This window comes from Manis javanica, chromosome 7 (assembly GCF_040802235.1).
Source record: "Manis javanica isolate MJ-LG chromosome 7, MJ_LKY, whole genome shotgun sequence".
NCBI lineage: Eukaryota > Metazoa > Chordata > Mammalia > Pholidota > Manidae > Manis > Manis javanica.
The window spans coordinates 43,614,773-43,634,475 of record NC_133162.1 but is presented as its reverse complement, the minus strand read 5'-3'; the positions used below and the strand labels follow the sequence as shown (position 1 = coordinate 43,634,475).

Sequence of the window (19,703 nt, the reverse complement as noted above, 5' to 3'; positions counted from 1 at the left end):
CCCCAAAGACACGCACACCTTAACGGAGACGTGAGCATCACTTTCTCTCCCCCAAATCTGTTTCCTGCTCTGGCAAATGGGCTGACTCCTCCAAATCAAATGGTGTGACATCGGGTAAGGATTCTGACTTGCTCCAGAATCAACACTGTGTCAACAGTCTATTTACCTAAGAATTGGCACTGCTGTGTGCCTGCCCTAGCCAGGTGACTTTACCTGGGCAACTTGGAGGTTGGGGGGATTAGATTACAGTTGGGCAGGGGGCGGGCGGGGGCAGCCTGGGATGAGGAGATAAGCCGGCAGATCCAGGGAGCGTGGATGGACTGGTGGCTCAGTTATGTCACCTGACAGTGGGTGGCGAGACTTGTCAAAGGCTCTTTTTTGCAGCAGTCAGGAGCCTGTCCACCTCTTTTGGCTCACCGAGCTGCACACTAGGGCAGAGGGATGGGGAATAAGTGGGAGCGGCTGGCATCGCCTCTGCCAACTGCAGCTCACAAGAGGCGGTGCGCACACCAGGCAGATCAGGTTGCGGGGACCCTGGGCGGGGCAGCCAATGGGCTCCCGGGCTGCAGTGGCACCACCGGGCAGCCCGCCTGTCTTTGGTTGGAGCAGCAGCGGGAGGGGCCGTTGGCCGCCAGTCGCTCTTGCCCGGCCCTGTCTCTGGGAGGCCCAGGCAGATTTGCCGTTCAATTCACGGAAAGCCCTACTTGAGCTGCCACATTTTAACTTTTCCGACCTTCTGAGGGCAGGCGGTCTGTGGGGGCAGCGTGGGAAGGGTGTCTGGGAAGACTGTGCCGCCAGAGATGGAAACTTTCCCCTTGCTCTAGTTCTAGAGTGGGCTCGAGCTTCAGGCTGGGGAGGAGGGAGGTTCTGAATCATTTGGCTCATAGAAGGTCTGATGGGATTTGAGGGATGAAGAGAGGCAGCAGAAGGAGGTTGGGGGGCGGGGTAGAGATGATCATGGCCTGGGTTGCCCACCCAGGACTGGTATCAGGGACCTCAGGGTCCTGGCCTGAGCCCCTTACCCTTTCACTGGAACACGTGTGACCTAAGTAGCTGTCAGCTGGGGGAACGGGTGAGGGGGCCATTCAGGCTTGTCACCAGAACTGTGATACAGGCTGGAGAGTGTTACTTAGCAGTAGGCACTTGTGCCCCTCACCATGCACAGCAGTTCCTTTGCTCAACGAAGATGCCACTGAGGCCAATCACATAATAAACATTTATTTATAGATGTACAATTTCAGAATTCTAATTCAAGAAATACAGCTTCTCAGGGTATCCTTTAGGATCTATGTTCTTATTGCACATGGCTCAGCCCATCTGGGACATCTACCAAGACCAGACGGTAGGGGTGGTGGGGGCAGAGCACTGGGGCCCCCATGAGTGGGGCACTCTTGCACATGTCCAGTTCTTATCTCTCTAGGCCAGTCTGGCCATTTTGTCACAGGGTAGGACCTTGTTCAAATACCAGATTTGACATTTCTTCAACAAGCTTCCTTTCCCAGCAAAAATCCTATTTGTTGGGATACTTAAAAAAAAAAAAAAAGGGCCAAGAGAAACTCGGAGGATGGTTCTCATTTCCTGGCTGGCAGCTTGGGGAAGTAAGGCTTTGGAAGATGGCAGGCTCGATGACACAACCACCACCAGAGAATTCAGGAAATACGGTTATTCCAAAAGGCCCAGTATAAACTGTGGGAATAAATAAAACCTCCTTCCCATCCCCTGGCAGCAAATGCTGTTTTGAGAAAAATCTTCATTTGAAGGATAAGAGAACCCTCTGGTTCAGGTATATCCTTTATCCAAAGGGCAAGCGAAGGCTGGGTGGCATTGTGTCTAGGGTGGGCGTAGACAGTGATGCCTGCAGGCATGGACTTTATGAGTTGGCTGCTACCCAGGGGTCCTGGGCACTACCTGGCTGACTCCTGGAGGAAGAAACTTCTGGAGTCCTTGGTGCATGACTTGGGAAATACCAGGGGCAACAGTAGAGCTGTGCCCTGTGGTATCTATAAGGCAAACCCTTCTTAGGGACTATGGGGTGGCTAGGCAGAACCTGGTCTGCTGTTTTCTGTGGCAGGGGTCAGAGGGCTCCTGGGCACCAGGACAAAGAGCCCACCTGAGCTGGCCAAAGTTTGAGGTGGGTGTTGCCACCTCTACAGGCCATCTGGAACCTCTTCCATGACTCAATACTGACCTGATATCTGGCCCTAGGGGCATTTTCTCCCCCAACAGCCTGCTCCCTTCCACCAGCTTTACCTTCAAAAGTTTTCTACAGACTTATTCTATCATGATTACTGCTGCCATTAAAAAGAGGCTGGGGTTGAGGGAACTTTAAAAGCTATGTATGACTTGACTCCCCTTGTTGTGTCAGCTATAACTAAGTTAGCCTTTGAAGGACCAGGTTACCTTCCCCAGGCCTTGTTTTCTTTTCTTTTTTTTTTTTCAGGCCTTGTTTTCTAAAACAGGGAAGAAATCAGCTGAACAACTTAAACAAAGCCCTGCATAATTTAAAAAGCAAGACTATATGTATATATCTCTCTATATGCTATCTACATATAAATAGATATATATACATATGCACGCATCCCTCAGTTCCCCTAGGGCACGCTCCCTCCCTTGCTCCTCCGTACCCTTGGCCAATGGGGCCCCTGACTGGCTTCCACCCAGAGGTTACTGGTGGCGGCTCCTGGGAGGGGGAAGAAGGTATTTGGACGCCCCCTCCCCCAGCTCTTCCCATAGATGTTCGCTGCAAGTTTTACATTCTACTTTCGTTGCCATGGTTTCTGTATCCTAGGAGGGAGGCGATGTGGATCCTGAGCTTCTGCCAGCCCTGGGAGGAGGGGAAGCAGCCCCAAGGCAGGTTTTCCTGTCTGTCCTAAGAGCTTTCTTCTGCATTTACTGGGCGAGAGAGAGGGCAGTTGTGTGGTGTTCGGCCTCCAATGCCATTTTAATTTTTTTTTCTTTTTATATCTTTCCTTAAAGATACAGTCCATCACCTTGGCTCAGTGCCTGGTCACCAAAAATTCTCCAGGGATTTCATGGTCTGGGGAGGAGAGTGGTAACAGTTAGCTTGGCAGTCACACGGTCCGGAGCCTCTAGTTAGCCCACACGAACAAACCAGCCTCCTGGCCGCAGTCCTGCCCTCCTCGCCCACCCCATCTCCCTCCTGCAGTCTGTTTCACACTCCCTGAGGCACCAGCAAATGGCCTCAAAGCCGTCTGTAGCTGGATCCCTGCTGAAGTAACACAGGCAGAGGAGGGATGGACAGGGTACTAACACAGAAAGGAAACTTTACTGGCTCTGCTCACACTCCTCTAGGCTTGCGCACACTGTCCCCTCTGGCAAATGCTGGGAACAGAGCCCACTACCCACACACAGGGCTAAAGGAGTCAGGGCCCTGCTACCAGCAACTTTCATTTTTCCCCCATCCCTTCTGTGCTGAGAGCTCTGCATTCGACCTTTAACTCATGACCTTCTGTTCCCTTCCTCGGACCACAGGTGAAATGTCTGGCAGGCTGGTGCCTGTGGCTCCCTGGCTGCCAGGTCCAGCAGCATTCTACAGGGTGCTTCTGATCTGGCCAGAGGGAGAGGAGTCAGGGTACACAGGCCTCTCCTGCTCCCAGTCTGTCAGCTCCCTCCCCTGCCCTTTGCAGGCTGCCCTTTCATCTTCCATTTCCTCCTGCCTGAGGGAAGGTAAGAGGAAGGGCTCTTGGCCCAACCCTGCCTGGGTGGTTCTTTCTGGTGTCAGGGGAGGAGTGAGGGGGTGGCTATCTTGGGCCCAGTAATATTTGGTGGCCTAAATACCAGGACACAGACAATCATCTGCTGCACTTTAGAGAGGGCCCTGGTGACTTGATGGCTGAAGCAGACCAAGGAAATATGATGGCCCTCAGTTACAGCCTTGGGCTCCCACTTTGCCCCAGAGCCAGATTATACGGTAGGAGTGGGGTGGAGAGCAGCACCAGGGGCCTGAAACAAACCTGAGTTTCCCAGCATAACCCAGAGCTGCCCCAGCTCTGCAGGCTGGAGGTCAGGCAGGGGACAGGAGTCTGTGCCAAATCACCAGGCTGCTTCCCCAATCCCACTCCTGCCTCCACCTCATGACCAGGGCCAGAGCTGCCAAGAGTTTCAGGGCAGAGAAGGCCCTGGCTCCTACTTGGACCTTGGTGGTGTGCTGGTCCCAGGACTATCCATGCAGGGAGGCCTGCACCTCTGACAGTCGGTTACAGCTTGGGGTGCTCATCTTCTGTGCTTTGTGGTACATATTTGTGTCGCCGAAGTGGCGGGCCCGGTACAGCAAGCCTTCCTCTGCAAAGCAATTGGGTAGTGTTAGGGCGCACCCAGAACCTCCTGCCGGCTACCAGGGTACCTGTCTGGCCTGTGGGGCAGGAGGAAGGCTGTTACAGGCCCAAGAGCTGGGCAGAATTGGCTTCACTTTGGGGAAGACTATGGCCCCAACTTGGGAGAGGGACAGTGGCCTCTTTCTACAGAGTATAGGTGAGGCCAGCCAAGGTAAGAACCTGTCATCCTGGTCAGAAGTCCCCAGGGTCCCACAGGTAGAGCCAGGTGTCCAATCAATAGGTGGCCAGATGTACTCCAATCTATCTACATACTTACGTCTGGCAGTCAAGGGACAGATTGACTGCAGTGATTTACAGGAAGCTGAAGGAAATCTCTAGGTGACCCCTGGCTCCTAGCCCCAGGGAAACACAGGGTGGAGTCCAGCTCTTGGCTGGGACTTGCTGGCGCAGGGTTGGGGGCTGGGCCCATGCACCACTGGTGGGGCAGGGCCTTCCTCGGGGGCTGCAGCCAGGCTCTGCCCCACAGCACGTGCACACTCACTCTGCTGCTTCTCCTTCCAGCAGTTGTTGCGGAGGTTGGCGACATAATCATCCTCCACGTTCCGTTCAACGGTTTTGAGGCTGGAGCCTGTGTATTCCTTAGAGAAGGTGTCGGCCACATAGTAGAAGACGTTCAGGTGGTCAGTGACTCGCCTGTGGACAAGGCCCACCGACCTGACCAGAAATAGACCAGGCACAAAGTGGGCACGGGTCCCCAGACTCAGGGCAGCTCTGGGAATGTCCCCTGTAGGAGGTGCACACAGGCCACAAGAGTAGCTGTTCCCTTCCTAAACTATAGCAGGAACTCACATGCCACCCAAAGTGAGTGAGGGTCTGAAGAGAAGCCAGGGTGTCCCCTCCATCCAAGTGGCCCAATGGCCAGCCCTCCCTCAGAGTCTCTACTTACAACACTGTTGATGAGGGGCTTTTAGGGAGAAGCCCCTTTCTAAGAGGCCCTGGTCAGGGAAGGAGGGAACCTGGAGTGAGTCTGGGTTTCGCCTTGACAAGCTGTGTACCTTGGGTCCCTGTGCCTCATTGCCTCATTCACCCCCTAAGCCAATCATCCAATCATTGTTGAGGGCCCACCTGCCTATCCAGGACCTCCTAGTCAAGAGTTAAGAGGCTTAGGAACAAAAAGACAGAAGGGATTCCAAGGAGGTGTATCGTTCCAGTTCTTGGATTCTATCTCCCAGTTTCAACTGCAGGCTCTGCAGGCTGTGGGAAGAACCTCAACATGAGAAAGCAGCTGCCCCTGCCTGCTCACTGCTGCCTCTCCTCTCTCAGGTGCAGAGCAAAAGGCACCACAGAGACCTGGTGCCTGCTGGGGTGGGTCCAGTAGACCGACTCTGCCCTCTGCTGGCTGAAAGGGATGCTGCCAGCCTCTCAGAGCCAGGTGGCTTGGTAGGAGCAGAGGGTTTCCACCAATGGGAGCTGAGCACCCGCTACTTATCAGTTACTATGCCAGGTGCTAGAAATAAATAAGGGCAGCTGACATCTTAAAAGGCCAAATAACTCGCTCAATGTCATTATTGGTGGTTGAGATGATATATTCATGCAACAAATAATGTTGAACATTTCTAATGAGCCTGGCATTTTATGTATGTTACTTATTTACTTTTTACAAGCGGGTAGATGATGTTATTCCCACTTTACAGATGAGGACACCAAGGCTCAGAGAAATTATATTATAACTTGTCCAGGGTCATACAGCTGCTTCGTTTTTAGAGGAGCTGAGATGCAAAACCACCCTTGCTCTGTCTGACTCCTTTTCTTACATGGCCCCAGGGCTCCCAACCAGAACATAAGCTCAGAGATTCTTATATCAAGGTCAGCAGGTAAGATGGGGCGTGTGTGGCGCGCGCGTGTGTGTGTGTGTGCGCGCGCGTGCTGAAGTCTGTGAAATCATACACAAAATCATGTGTATGTGCAGTGTTCTAGGGGAAAGATCTGTGGTTTGCATTGTATTTCGTTAGGGACTGTGATTCTAAAAAGATGAAGCACCTCAGCTCAGCAGGGAAAGTATACTTTGTTGATTCTAAGCCATATTTCTGCATTAAGATCAAGAAGCTGCAGGGTGGGAAGGAAGGCTCCTGATGGGGGCTGAGCTAGCCAAGTCCCCATCTGCCCCACCCTGTCCTTGTCCCCAGCTGCAGGTACTCACGGCCGCGGGCTCAGACTGTAGGGTGGGCTGGAGACCATCAGCTGGCTCAGAGCTGACACGAGGATCAGGATAAGGATGGGCATCAGTTGGACAAACATCGCCAGCCCTCCCTGGAGGGAAGAGCCAATGGTCATTCAAGCTGGACCTGTGTGCCGGTGCGGTGCTGGCCGCAGTCACCATGAGTTCTCTTGGCACAACAGGGCCCAAGTGGTGGGAGGCAGCTGCCGCAAACAGGTCACGACATCATGCTCTTCCCCACCCTCCCACAGGTTCCCCAACACAGAAGCTCTTCCACCTGCCAGCTTCCAGTGTTAAATATAGGAGGAAGGTTATTTGCTTATAAGGGAAAACCAAAAAAATGAGCAGAAGTGGCTGCTTCCAGGAGGCAGGGAGGCAGGGCTAGATGGAGACTTTCACTGTATATACCTTTTTGAATTTTGAACTATACAAATATATTACCAATTATAAAGTTTCCAGTTAAAAAAAATTATAAACTTATTCACTGTGATTGTGATTTAAAAAGTTTTGCTGAATATTAAATACACACAAAACACTTTTAAAAAATGAGAAAGTAAAAATATAAGGCCACACCATCAGAACAAAAGGCAACCCCCGTCTGCCATGTTTTAAATGTTCTGCAGTTGTCCACAGTATTTTTTAGTCAGCTAGCTCTTTAATCTGTGGCATTCAAAATGTGTCTGATGCATTGTCTTGTTATAGCTTTTATACACATTTTAAAGAGTGCTGACAAGAAGCAAGAAAAGTCAGCAACTATGTTGTCATCCTTTACAATTCTCACATGAAGTTTTAACTTTCCATTGCTTGGACAATGTCACTTTGGCCTTAAAAACAAATGGACTGCACAAAGGTCATTCACATTCAATCTGTCTGTAGGTGAAGTTTCTGCATTACCTACCCCAACAGAGGCCATAAAATCTGGCCTCGCCCCCTTTCTGGTGGGCAATGTGGAGTGTGGCTCCCTCTGGTGTCGCTCAGCAGAATGGCAAGAGGGGGCGGGCCCAAGATGGCTCCTTGGCTGAGCATTATAGGGGCACATTGCCCATCCCAAAATAGACAGCTGGGGATATCACTCCCCTCCCCAGACCCCTAACCCTGGTATGCGGCCTGGCACCCTCCCCTGCTCTCCCCAGCACCTTCCTCACTCACGTCACCCTGGTTCTCCCTGCGGTCCTGCCTTTGTTGGTAGGTATAGCGCATGCGGCCGTTGCTGTAGACATGGACATTACCTGGGGGTCAGAGGGACTGAGTCAGGAGTGGGGCTGCTGGGGAAGGGTGAGGCTGGCATCCAGTCTCCCACCATCACCCCGGGGAGACTCAATTGTCTCCCGGGGAGGGTAGAGGTACTTACTAGATGGGAAGCCACCACCAAAGAACATGTTGAAAAGGTCTTCGGGGGAGATGTCAGCCTCAAAGCCGCGGTGGAAGTCCCCGTGTCCGTGGCCAGGCTGGGCTGCCTGGGTCCTGTCATGGCCGAACTGGGCATACTGCTTTCTCTTCTCTGGGTTGCTAAGTACTGCATATGCTGTGCCGATGGCTGGAAAGGAGGCAGAAAGGTCAGGCCTGAAGATACTGGGGATGGAGGCGTCCTTGGCAGCCAAGGGCTCACTTCCTTCAGGTACTAGGAAGCAGGAGTCCTGGCAACCAGCAGGAAATCTGGCTCTTGGGCAAGTGCAGAGAGGGGGGCACATGGGAGTACCGCTAAGGGAATATGGGCAGCCTGGGCTGCTAGAGGATTAATACTCAGGCTACTTGCTCTCCACTTCATGACAATGGCCTGGTGTTTTCTACGTGCCAGGCCCCTTATGGGCATTATCTTATTTACTCCTAACAGCCACTGCCAGGATAGCCAAATCCCTGGGTTCTAGCTGAGATGCTCCAAGTGGGCAGTGTGGCCTGGGCGAGCCCTCTCCTCCCTGGGGTCTAGGCCCCAGCTGCTTTCCTCTGCTGGGCCCTGGGGCCTCCCCATGACAGCTCCGCAGGTGGGAAGCCTGTGCCTTATGTGACCACAGCTCTGAGCCTCCCTTTGTCTCTTGCTCCTTCTCAAGTGGCCCACTTTCTCCAAGCTACATCTGTTTCAGAGCCTGCGATCCCTGGGAATAGGAGGAACACCCGTCCTCCTCTCATTCTGACAAGGTCCCAGGCCAGGTCTGGCATCCCAGTGCTGCCGCAGCAGGCTGCAGGTGGAGGTCCGGGAGGCAGCAACACAAGCCACGGCTGCCTTGCCTCCCTACTCCTGGTCCCCTTCTCCCTCTGGGGCTGGCTGGCTGGCAGCAGAGGGGACCCAACCCCAAGCAGCCTGGAATGGAGCACCCGGGGCAGGCCTCGGGAGACAGGACACCAGGTCTTGGGATCTACTTGGCCACAGGCTACCCACTTGGCTGTGGTCCTGGGCCAAGCTGGGAGAGGCAACATGCTACCTCCCAGAGAAAGGTGAGCCTGAAGGTCCGTCCAGAGGGGAAAGAGGTGGACATCAGGGAAGAGGTGTCTGAGGAATATGTGGAATGGCAGAGCCAGAGCAGCCAGTGCTGGCACAGACTCAGGGTTTGGCAGGTTCAGTGAAAATATAAACAACAAAAGGGCAGCTTATGATTCCAGCCAGAACTGAAAGCGTCCATCCCAGAACCAATGGGCCTTTAGGGCAGAAAGACTGCCAAGGAGGTGTATCGTTCCAGTTCTTGGATTCTATCTCCCAGTTTCAACTGCAGGCTCTGCAGGCTGTGGGAAGAACCTCAACATGAGAAAGCAGCTGCCCCTGCCTGCTCACTGCTGCCTCTCCTCTCTCAGGTGCAGAGCAAAAGGCACCACAGAGACCTGGTGCCTGCTGGGGTGGGTCCAGTAGACCAACTCTGCCCTCTGCTGGCTGAAAGGGATGCCCGCCACTGCAGGCCCTTGGGTGTGTTACGTGTAAGCACATGCGGTGTGAATTTGCTACGGGAGTGTATATCCTATGTATGGGTGTATGCGTAGTAGGGGGATTTTCCATTCCCTGGAAAAGCTGTGTTGGCCCCTTATTCCTTCCCAAGAACAGGAGATAATAACACCAGAGCATAGGGAAACCAAGGCCGGCTTACCTTTGAAGGCTTCAGTGGTACCAGGTGCGTGGTTCTTGTCTGGGTGGAATTTGAGGGCCAGTTTGCGGTATGCCTTCTTCAGGTCCTCATCGGAGGCTGCTCTGCTCACCCCCAGGATCTCATAGTAATCCTTACATTGCTTGACCCTGGCAGGAGGGAGAAAGGCATGGCGGGGGGAGCGCTATGTGGGCCCAAGGCTGTGAGGGGAGGCGGAGGAGGAGTGAGCTGTGCGGGCACAGCACTGAGCAGGCTCAGGGGGGTCCACAGGGCCTAGCTGACAGCCCCTCTGGGTCAGCCGTCGGACTGCAGGGACAAGGCAGCCTCAGGAGCTCCAACTGGGATGGACACACTTAGTATTTAGGAGGAGGCAGCTGCTGTGCTTTTCAGAAACCATATCCTTTCACTAAAGAACTCTCACTGGAGGCAACCTCAGAACTGTCAATGTCTGTCGATCAGGGGCCTCTGCCCAAGGGCAGGTATGTCTCAAGCTCAGCCAGCTGGAACCTCTCCTGGCAATCCAAGTCTTCAGTGCTGACAAAAAGGCCAGAAATGGCAGGTCTCCACTCACTCCATCACAGGGCCTTGGAGAAACCCTGCTTCTCTTCCATCACTTCTTACTCCGGGGGCCTCTGGAGACTCCCTGATTCTTGGCCTTTTCCAGGCCTTCCCAGCTCCCCACAGTCAGTTTCTATTGCTTATAACCAATTGGCTTGTCTGGTCAGAAAAAGCAAACTTGGCTTATGCTTTTAGGCAAATAGCCATGTTAGGTCACCTACAGGCTGAATCCCAGACCTGGAACTTGCTAGTATCTTCCACTAGCAGCCAGGCCCATGTGGGAATGCCCAGAGGGGTCCCTGAAGCCAGCCGGTGAGAGCCTGGGGAGGGGTCCCTGAAGCCAGCTGGTGAGAGCCTGGGGAGGGGTCCCTGAAGCCAGCTGGTGAGAGCCTGGGGAGGGGTCCCTGAAGCCAGCTGGGGAAGAGCCTGGGGAAAAATGAAAGCTGGGAGTTTCTACTCCTGAGAAGCCCTGGCTGGACTGTCTCAGCCTGGTAGCTGCTTCGTGTAGGGCCTGCCCAAGCCTTGGAGGAATAACTGTGTCCTGTCTCCACCCTACCCCACACAGGCTCTGTGTGAAAGGGTCTTTATTGGGGGTGGGGGGTCAGTGAGAAGCTGGAGGGGGTGCCCAGGCCTCATCTCTGTCTGACAAACAGAGCTGTGTAAAGAGGTCAGCGCCACCCTGGCCAGCAACAGAAGTGGCCAGCAGCGTCAGCATTTCCAGCCTGTGCTGTGGGTTGTCCTGGCAGGAGGGGATGGTAGAGCCCTGATTCCCACACTGTATTCTGTGGCCTAGTGAGACCCAAGGAGTGGGCCTGGTAAGCCCGACCAGCTGGAGGACCTCAGGACCCTCCCAGGACCCATCCAGACTACAGGGAGACACCAGGCGGAGGATGCGCTGCAGGCCCCAGCCTCTGCCCACCCAGCCCAGCCCCCTCTACCTTTTCACAGCTGCTACTTGTTCCTCTGTGTAGCCTTTGGTGCCCTCTCCTCCTCCAGCTTCACCATTGGCCGAAGGGGTGTCCGCCCCACCTCCTTTCCTGTGGGTCATGTTTGTGGGTTGGGCTTGGTCACTGGCAGACTGTGGTTTCTGGTTCAGGGACTCGATCAGGGCTGTGCAAGGCAAGGAAGCCATTCAGGGCTCCTGCTCCAGCAAGGCCACATGCCATGGCTGAGGGGCTGCCTGTCCTGGGAGAGGCCAGCCACCCCCCACATGCCACCTGTGTCTTCTTCCAGCAAAGACACTAGCTCCTTCCCTGATCTGGCCTGTGGGGAGGCTAGTGGCCCAGTCCCCTGCTCTCTGTGGATTCACAGGTCTCAGGGTGGGCAGATTATAGGTTATTTTAAAATTCAACATAAAAACAAACTATCAGCCCTTCAGGTTTTTGAAAATCCGTAGTATGTTCAACAGACATCCTCTGTTGAGTGCCGAGATGGGTGAAGTTCTCTGCAATGGGGACCCCACTTAGTAGGACCATATGGGTCAGCAGGGATCGGCTGGGAAGACTTCCTGGGGGCCTTAGCTTAGCTGTGAACAGGACTGGGGCGATAATCTTGCCCCAGAGGGCCAAACAACTGCTGTGCTCGCTACTTGTTATTTTTTACATTTTCAAATGTCTGCTGTGTCAAATGTCCTACTCCAATGTTTGGAGTCTACACTGCGCATTAGCTGACACCTCAGACAGGTTCATAGTTACTCAAAACTAAGGTTTTGGTTCCTGCTGACTAAATGAGGAAGGGCCTGAATCTCTGGAAAAGTTCCCTATGCCCATTTATTCCAGGCCTAAAACCAGTTCTGAAACCCCAGTCAGGCCTAAGGTTCCATACCCCGGGAAGCCAGGCATCCAGGGCACTGCAGGGACCCAGGGCACCTCTGTGCTTAGGAAAGACAGCAGCACACCTAGCTGGTCCCCAGTTTCTTTCTAGGTGCCAGGTGCCTCCTTGGTTCAAGGCACTGTGCTGGGTGTCAGACACCCTTCACTATGACATATGACACATCTGGGCTTCATCCAAGGGGCCTGGAGCAGGAATCACTGGAGCAAAACACTGGGACACCAGTGGACCACTGTGACCTAGTCACCACTATCTTAATTTCAGCAAATTCACAGGATCTCACCAGGTCAGCAGATGGGAAATCCAAACACAGGAGCTGATAAGCCGAGCTTGCCCCACCTGAGGAAGGGCTCCCGTAGCAAACCCTGAGAGGGTGCCCTGAGAGGAGTAAGAGCAATGAGCATGTGTCAGGCAGGCGTGGACACAGTGCTCTGCAGTATCAGCCCATTTAACCTGGGCAGTGGCCTTTGAGGTGGGCCTCTTTACCATGGCCCCCTAAGGAAGGAGCTGTGGGTTTGATCACCTGGCCCACGGCTGCACAAGGTGGGTAGGCAGCATGCGGACCTCAGGATGTCTAGCTCCCAAAACCAAGCTCTTAGCTATGCTGCTGTCACTGACCACCTGAGTCTGACCGGGAGCTTCTTCCAGCACAGGCATTCCAAGTATAGAAAAGAAGCGAAATTCAGAAAGACCTGGTTCAAATCTCAGCTCAGCCATTTCAATATGATCCTGACTTACCTATGAAATCTCTCTGAACTTCAGTTTCCTCACAATGGGGTATGAGGATGAAATAACGTGCGTGCATAAGCACCTGGCAGAGACTGACGGACTAGAAGTGCAAAATGAGTAGCTTCTAATACTATGATGGGGGTTGGGGAACTGGCCTGCCAGGGAGGTGCAGGGACCCAAGGCAGTGGGGGCTGGGGAGCTCTAAGGCAAAGTCTCAGGACTCAGCAGGCTTTGGAGCCAGTTGTAACCATGAGCTCTCAAGCTGTCCCAGACGCCAGGTCCATGTCAGGCACCAATAGTGAAGAAGAAACCAGCAGATGAAGAGATCACAATCAATCTGTGACACAGGGAGGAGCTGTTCTGCTGGTTTCGTGGGGGCTTTTAAAGACCTTGTTTGTTTCAATTTCTCTGGAAGCCCCAGTGGTCCAGGCTGAGCGGACGTACCCTAAGGATAACATGACCAGCCATTCACTTGCTGTAGGAGCATCTGCCAGGAAATAGGATGGACTATCTCCAGTAATTTCAGGGAAGATTCTGGAAGCTTTTGAGGGCAGTTACTGGAGGCAGCCATTCCAATATCCCTACACTAGAGAAAGAGAGCCCAAAGCAGAATGGATGTGCTCTGGGTCACATAGAAGGTTCCTGCTTGAGTTGGCAATTCAAGATTTCTGTTTGCTGACAAAGTAGGTCTCTCTTGTGGCCTGGACACCCCCTCTGCCAGGCCTGTGACTGCCTCATCCTGACTCACTGTCACATTCTTTGTGGCACAGTGGCTGATAGGCAAATGTCACAAAAGAGTAGGAGATAGAACAGCTTAATGTGGTTCTGGAGTTATACGTACAAGGCTGGGTTCAAATCTTACTCTGCCCCTTCCTAGTAAAGCTAGCAGATATTTAAAAAGGAGGGAAATGGGTGGATGGGACCAAAGCTGGGGTGGGATTGGTGGCATCTGAGAGCATTTCTAAGCATTTCTAGTCCCTCCTCACACCCAGACTGCCTGGGTTCAAACCTGGCTCTGCCACTTGGTAGCAGGTCATCCTGGACAAGTTAATTTAGCTTCTCCATGTAAAACTGTATCTCCCTCAAGAGAGTTGGAAGAGTCAATTGATAAATGTATATAAAGAACTTAGGCCAGTGACCAGCTGAGTGTTCCCTGTACTGATACTTTTATTTCCAGGCTCTATGTACCTGTCGTGCTCAGGGTGAAAGGGAGCCTAGAGTAGGGAAAGAGCCTGGGGGTGGAGTTAGCAGTCTGGTTCCTTTGCTAATGAACCACATAGGCTTGGTCAAGGTATCAGATTCCTCAGTGAAGACAAGATCCCTACTCTCATAGGGGTGCTTTGAGGCGATGAATAAGATTCAGTGAAATAAGGTGAATGGAAGGGCTGCGTGCACAGTGGGCCTTCTGAAGGCTGACTGACTTGAATGGACCAGCCCACCAGACCTCTCCAGCACTAGAACAGCTCTCCCTTCTAGACTCGGAATGCCAAATCACTCGGCAACCAATCCTCCCTTCACCCACGTGCGTGCCTTCCCAGCTTGGCCTTCCTGACTCACCTGGACCCAGAGACAGCTATTTCAGAGCCTTAGGCAGCCTGAGCTGCCAGATCATCCAGGCCAACACTCTGTGTGCTGGGGACACTGAGGCCTATGGATGCTCTCATCAGCTCCCTGGAAAACTTGTTACCTTCTACCATTTTTGCTAAGCCTCAGGCAAAGCCAATGGCTACTAGGCTGCCAGGTGCTGGATAGAAACTCCCCAAAAGGGACTGACTGGCTCCATTAGCCCTGCCGTGTGATCTGCTAGGTAGTAGGGCCTGGCTGCTGCTCCACAGTATACTGTCCAGGCCTCAGTGCCTTCCCTGCAGCACAAGTTTCAAGTCCTCTCATATCCTGTGAGGTCCCTCGACCCTTCAAGGTTGCTCTGAGCCTCCTTTCACCCTAACCCGTCTGTCTTTCCACTTCTCCAAGACCAATCTTCTACCCACGCTCTGGATCCTCCCCTTTTGTTTCTTGACTTCTCCTTTTCTCGTGGCCTCTGCAGCAGTGCCAGTGCAGCTTACCACCTCCCTGACACACTGCCCCATGGCTGCCTGGCTACTGCCCTCTCCTGGGACTGCCTCTTCCAGCCGGGGCTCCCTCTGTTGCTTCCTCAGTCTTTGCCCACTGGCTTAGGACAGATGTTTTCCTGTCTGTCTCCACTGGCTATGGCCCAATTTTGTGTCTGCACCAACTTCCTCTCCATGTTTCACACTTTCCCCTTAATCCTCTCTAGATTCAAATTACCACCTCCACAGCCTCCAAATCTTGCTATGCTCAATCCCCTCTCCCAAAACTTTTACAGCTTCTAGCCTCCATGTCTTTCCCAGTACGTCCTTCTCCAAATCTCCAAAGTGTACTTCAAATGCTGCCTCTTATCCCAATATAACGGTCAGAAGATTGCTCTCCATGCCCCCCTCCCCTCTAGCACTCCCTTCCGCCATACCAGACTTCGAACCCATGAAGGGCAGGGACTGGATTTTCCATGCCATCCTTAAGTCCTCAGCATGTGACACGGTACTTAATTTGTGTTTAATTACAGTTACCATTTTATGGCTTGCAATATAATTTTTTTCTATAACTGTCTCCTTCACTAGAGAGTAAGTTACCTGAGGTGAAGGATCAGGATAATGTCTTACCCACCCTGTTATGCCAATGAGCACCAAGCAGAGGGCTTTGCAAACAAAACAAAATAAAAAAGTCTGTTGCATCGAATGCACACCTGGAATAAGCTCAAACCTCAAATACTAAGTGTAAACAACTACCTAATATTTTTAAAATTAAGATTTCCCCATCCCAGGCCTGAATTAACCCCATAACCTTGTCAGCTCAATGCAGGGCTGCACATGGCACAAAGTAAAGTTTACAGAGAGCCTTAAAGAATATTTCCAGAGTAGTATGAAAATGACAAATATGGAGCAGGTGACTCTTCTGCCTTACCAAATTCCAGTGCTTGAACCTCAGGAAAGATACCTGGCCCAGGCAGCCTGTTGACAGAAAGATCTCCACAGGCCATGTTGTTACCAGCCTTCCCTGGCTGTCTGCTCCTGAGCCCAGAGTCAGACAGGATTTTGAGAGCTGGAGGGCCCCCATCCCATCATGCTCTGCTCTTACACAGTGTGGCTTATTTTCTAAGTAAGGAACTAGAGCAGGTTACCTCAGGAGTCTGGGCTAATACAGACTGAAACCCTCTCCAAAAAAAGGCAAATAGGCCACAGATCAACCTGCAGAGCCAGGAGGGAGGAAAATTCAAGCATTCCAGACTACCTTGTCTGCCAGTGCTCCCCTTTCCAAATTTCATTATGTGGGCAAGGAAGGTTAGGAGGCTGACTGCAGCTCTTAAATTTTATCTCATTCCTTTAGTAAACATTTATAGTAGTAGAACTTTCTGATTTTTAGCAGTGTAATCCTGGGCAAGTCCCTTCCATCTGAGGTATTTCCTCATCTATAGAACAAAGTAATGATCTTTGCTCCGCCTCCCTGATAGGGCAGGAGGCTCAAGTAAGATAATGGCACTTGAAAGAGCTTTCTAAAGGGAAAAACCCTATGGGAATCACTGTTACTCACATTATCTGCGCCAACCTTCTAATATTCCAGACTAAGGAAACTCAAGCTTAGAAAGATCACATGGTAGCAGTCAGGATGAGAACTCCATCTTCTGAGTACCTGTTACATGCCAGACGGTTTACTAAATGGTGATTGCAGGTACAAACCCTGTCACTTTTTAATGGACTACTCTTTCTCCCTTACAGGTCATGTTAAGAAAACTTCTTCAAAGATTTAGGTTAAAGGAAAAGAAAGCGAGATGGGTAAGGTGAGGTGCTGAGTAGTTGAGGCAACCTCACTCTAACCTCGCTGGTTTAGAAGCCTCAGTCCAGGGCCGCTTAGCAGCCTGGTGCCGCTCAGCCGTCCATATGACTGGCCTCTGATGGACTCTTGCGGGGGAGGGTAGTTGGGGGTGGCAGAGGCCAGCGTCCCCAACAGGGCCGTTCGCTCAGAATCTCACAAGCGGGTGGAGAAGCTCCAGGAACTTCTGCGGAGCCGGGTCTCAGGACAGACCGTCCAAGGTGATGGTGTGGCGCGGGGAAAAACACAGCCTCTAGTTTCGCGGGGGTGGTCTCCGGCCCTCGCCCTGAGATGTGCGAGGCAGTGAAAATGTGGAGACGCCTTTCCAGGCCGTCCAAAGGTAGGAAGTCTTCTTTCCCTCTCTAGAAACCATTTTCGCCTTAAGAGGACTCATGTTTACATTCCCCAACTGTAATATTTCCCAGGCCGGTAACTGGCCCTGGGCCACCGAATGGCCCCTTGGGAAAAGTAGTTCGATTTCGCAGCCAGGTAAGTTCCTTTAGCGACGTCTTCCAGCGCTTCTCATTCTCGGGAACTCCAAATCTCAGAGGGTTCCACAAGCACTCAGAAAGTTGAAGTCGCGGCTGCCCCTGTCATTAGGTGTCCAGCGTCCCGGAGAGGCTTGGGAGCGAAAAACTACACTTCCCGGCTGCCACCGCGCGTCTAAGTGCGCAGGCGTAGCCGCCCGTCGGCACCCCTCCCCCTCCTCCAACTGCTTCAGTCGGTCCGTTCCCGTATTCCCCCCATCAGTGCTAATGTCCCTTCTGTCTGTCCGGCAGCTCATACTCACCACGAACTCGCGGCGTAGGGTACAGCCGCTGCGCCTTCTCCAGGAAGTGGAGCGCCCGGTCAGGCTGGTTACTCTGGATGGCCTTGAGGGCGATGCTAATACAGCGCTCGGCTTCATCCTTGTTGGATTCCATGGCGGAACCCGAGCGCGGAACCAGGGAGAGGGAGGCCGGCCGAACGAAGGTCTGCGCCAGCCGCCGGCACGTCGCGGAGCAGGCGGGCGCAGGATGATGACATAAACCCTCTGTACCTCCTTTTCTAAGATTTGAGCCAGGGAGGAATTGCTACCGTATGTCTTGTAAGAGGAGGCCGTTTAAAACAGGTGTTAAGGTGCGCTCTCATATTCCTGGAACCCGAGGGGTCATTTCGAGGTCTTAAAATTGCGTATGTTTACATGTTCTGTGCGTTTGAGACGAAAGTCATTTACCCATTCAACGATATTTATCAAGGACCCGCTTTTTTGCCAGGTTGAGTATACAGTGTTGAACAAAACAAAGCGCCTGCCCATCTAGAGTTTACTTACGTTCTAGTGTGTGTAGCTGGGTAGTGGGGAGACATCCAATGAACAGATAATCCGAGGCTGATAAATGCTATGAAGAAAAACAGAAAACAATTAAGTGATAGAGAATGGGAGGTGCTACTTTAGGCTGATAAATCTCACAAAAACTGGCATTTTAACAGAAAATGTTAATTCAGGAGAGAGAAAATGTAAATCCAGATGTGACTCTCTGTAGGAAGGATGGTCCAGGTAGAATGAGTAAGGGTTAGTGAGGATATGCTACGGAGAGCATGTAGGACTCCACTATAGAGTGGAATCCAGTTCTATTAGGCTTCCACGCCTACCACTCCAGTAAAAGCAATCTTGGCAAGGTGACCAAAGACCCATATTGCCAAACCCATCAATCATTTCTTAGTTTTTATATTACTTAGCCTCTCAAGCAATATTTAGTAAGGGACTACTACAGGTGAGAGTTAGGACACTCCTACAATAATCCAGGTGAGAATTAATGGTAATGTTGGGGAGGAAGAATTGTTCTCTACCTTTCAAGGTTCTTCTAGCTGGTCTAAGAGTCAAATTGACATGAGACAGATTAAGAGGAGATTAAACCCAAAGTTTAATTATGTGTGGGGACACCATAGATGTGAGATTCCAAAGATTATTGGGGCAATGAGGTATATCTGACGTCCTGAACTAGGATTAGGGGTTTTGGGTATGGGATGTCAAAGGAAAAGGTAAGCATTTCACAGGACTATGAAAGAGCAAATGTTTGGCAAATAAATGTTTGCTGGGCCACACAGAGACAATGGGGCACAGAGAGAAATTTTAACAGTCTTTGCCACTTTCCTCCCTGTCTACCTAGTTCACATTATAATGCAGCTATCTAAGTGATGGCTCTCTTCCTAGAGCAGGTCCTCTATCTAAATCTGGTTTATGTAGTTAGGGGGAAGGTCAAAGTTTCTTTCTGAGTCTTTGGGCCTTGACTGTTTTCAGCTCTGAAATAATTTGCAGGCCAAAGTGGCACATCTTGGGGTGGCCCACCTGTGGGCCCTACAGTAATGTGAATAAGGGGGATGGTGGAGGTGGTGAGAAGTAGTCAAATTCTAGATACGTTTGGAAGACACAAGATGATTTTGTTGATGGATTGGATGTGCGATGTGAGAGAAGTCAAGGATGATTCCAAGATTTTTGGCCTAAGTTGGAGAACAGAGTTCCTATTTGCTGAACCGGGGAACTGGGGCAACTAGTAAATGTTTGCTTTAGGGTGTGTTGGGATTGTGATGTTTTTTTAGAATGGAGAGGTACAGTAGGAAGTTGTATATATGTAGGGTTGGGGGAAGACAATGGGGCTGGAAATATAATTTTGTAAATTATCTATATGTAGGGATTCTTTAAGCTATGGGACAAAATGCACCAAGGAAAGGAATGTAGATAGGGAAGAGCAGAAGCTGATTACTGAGCCCAGTTGTTGCTGGGCAATCCAGTCGGGGGAGGTCTCCCTGTGTGCTAGGTGAGAACTCAACCCGTGGGAGATTCTTGACTCTGAGAAAGAATTCACAAGCAGGTGAAGCAGATAAAAGCAAAGAGTAGTTTAATAAAGCAAAGTACACACTCAAGGAAGGAGTGCAGAGTGCTCCAGAGGTGAGCAGCATGGTGGGATTGGGTTGGGTGGTTTTATAGCTGGAGTTTAAGCAGGGGTGGACTAAACCCCACAGGTTGGCTGGGGTTTTCTCAGAATAGGGAGGGGATTTCTGGGAAACAGGGTGACACCCTATTTTGTCCTTAGATGGTCTTCCTTGGAACTATCATGGTGCCAAGGGTATGATTTT

At 51.8% G+C, this 19,703-nt stretch overlaps 2 protein-coding genes across 6 annotated transcripts in view; both read right to left on the bottom strand.

Moving 5' to 3' along the window:
* Window positions 1–1,202: 1,202 nt before the first annotated feature.
* On the bottom strand, window positions 1,203–17,604 carry DNAJB12 (DnaJ heat shock protein family (Hsp40) member B12). Of its 5 annotated transcripts, none has more exons than XM_036998797.2 (9): window positions 17,377–17,604; window positions 11,081–11,252; window positions 9,588–9,733; window positions 7,865–8,050; window positions 7,663–7,742; window positions 6,496–6,605; window positions 4,837–5,009; window positions 4,151–4,302; window positions 1,203–3,037 (listed from the first exon to the last, which is right to left on the bottom strand). In XM_036998797.2, exons 1-8 carry the CDS (start codon window positions 17,507–17,509, stop codon window positions 4,181–4,183), a joined length of 1,122 nt encoding a protein of 373 aa, XP_036854692.1. In that variant the 5' UTR covers window positions 17,510–17,604; the 3' UTR covers window positions 1,203–3,037; window positions 4,151–4,180. The 5 variants fall into 5 exon arrangements, with proteins under 5 accessions (XP_036854692.1, XP_036854694.1, XP_036854691.1 ...); XM_036998799.2 differs by having other exon boundaries at window positions 4,157–4,302; XM_036998796.2 differs by having other exon boundaries at window positions 4,205–4,302.
* Window positions 17,605–17,950: 346 nt separating this feature from the next.
* MICU1 (mitochondrial calcium uptake 1) overlaps window positions 17,951–19,703 on the bottom strand; it is a 239,911-nt gene continuing 238,158 nt past the window's right edge. The window contains exon 13 of the transcript XR_012133183.1: window positions 17,951–17,965. The gene's annotated coding sequence lies outside the window, so the exon portion shown is untranslated. The remainder of the gene's footprint in view (window positions 17,966–19,703) is intronic.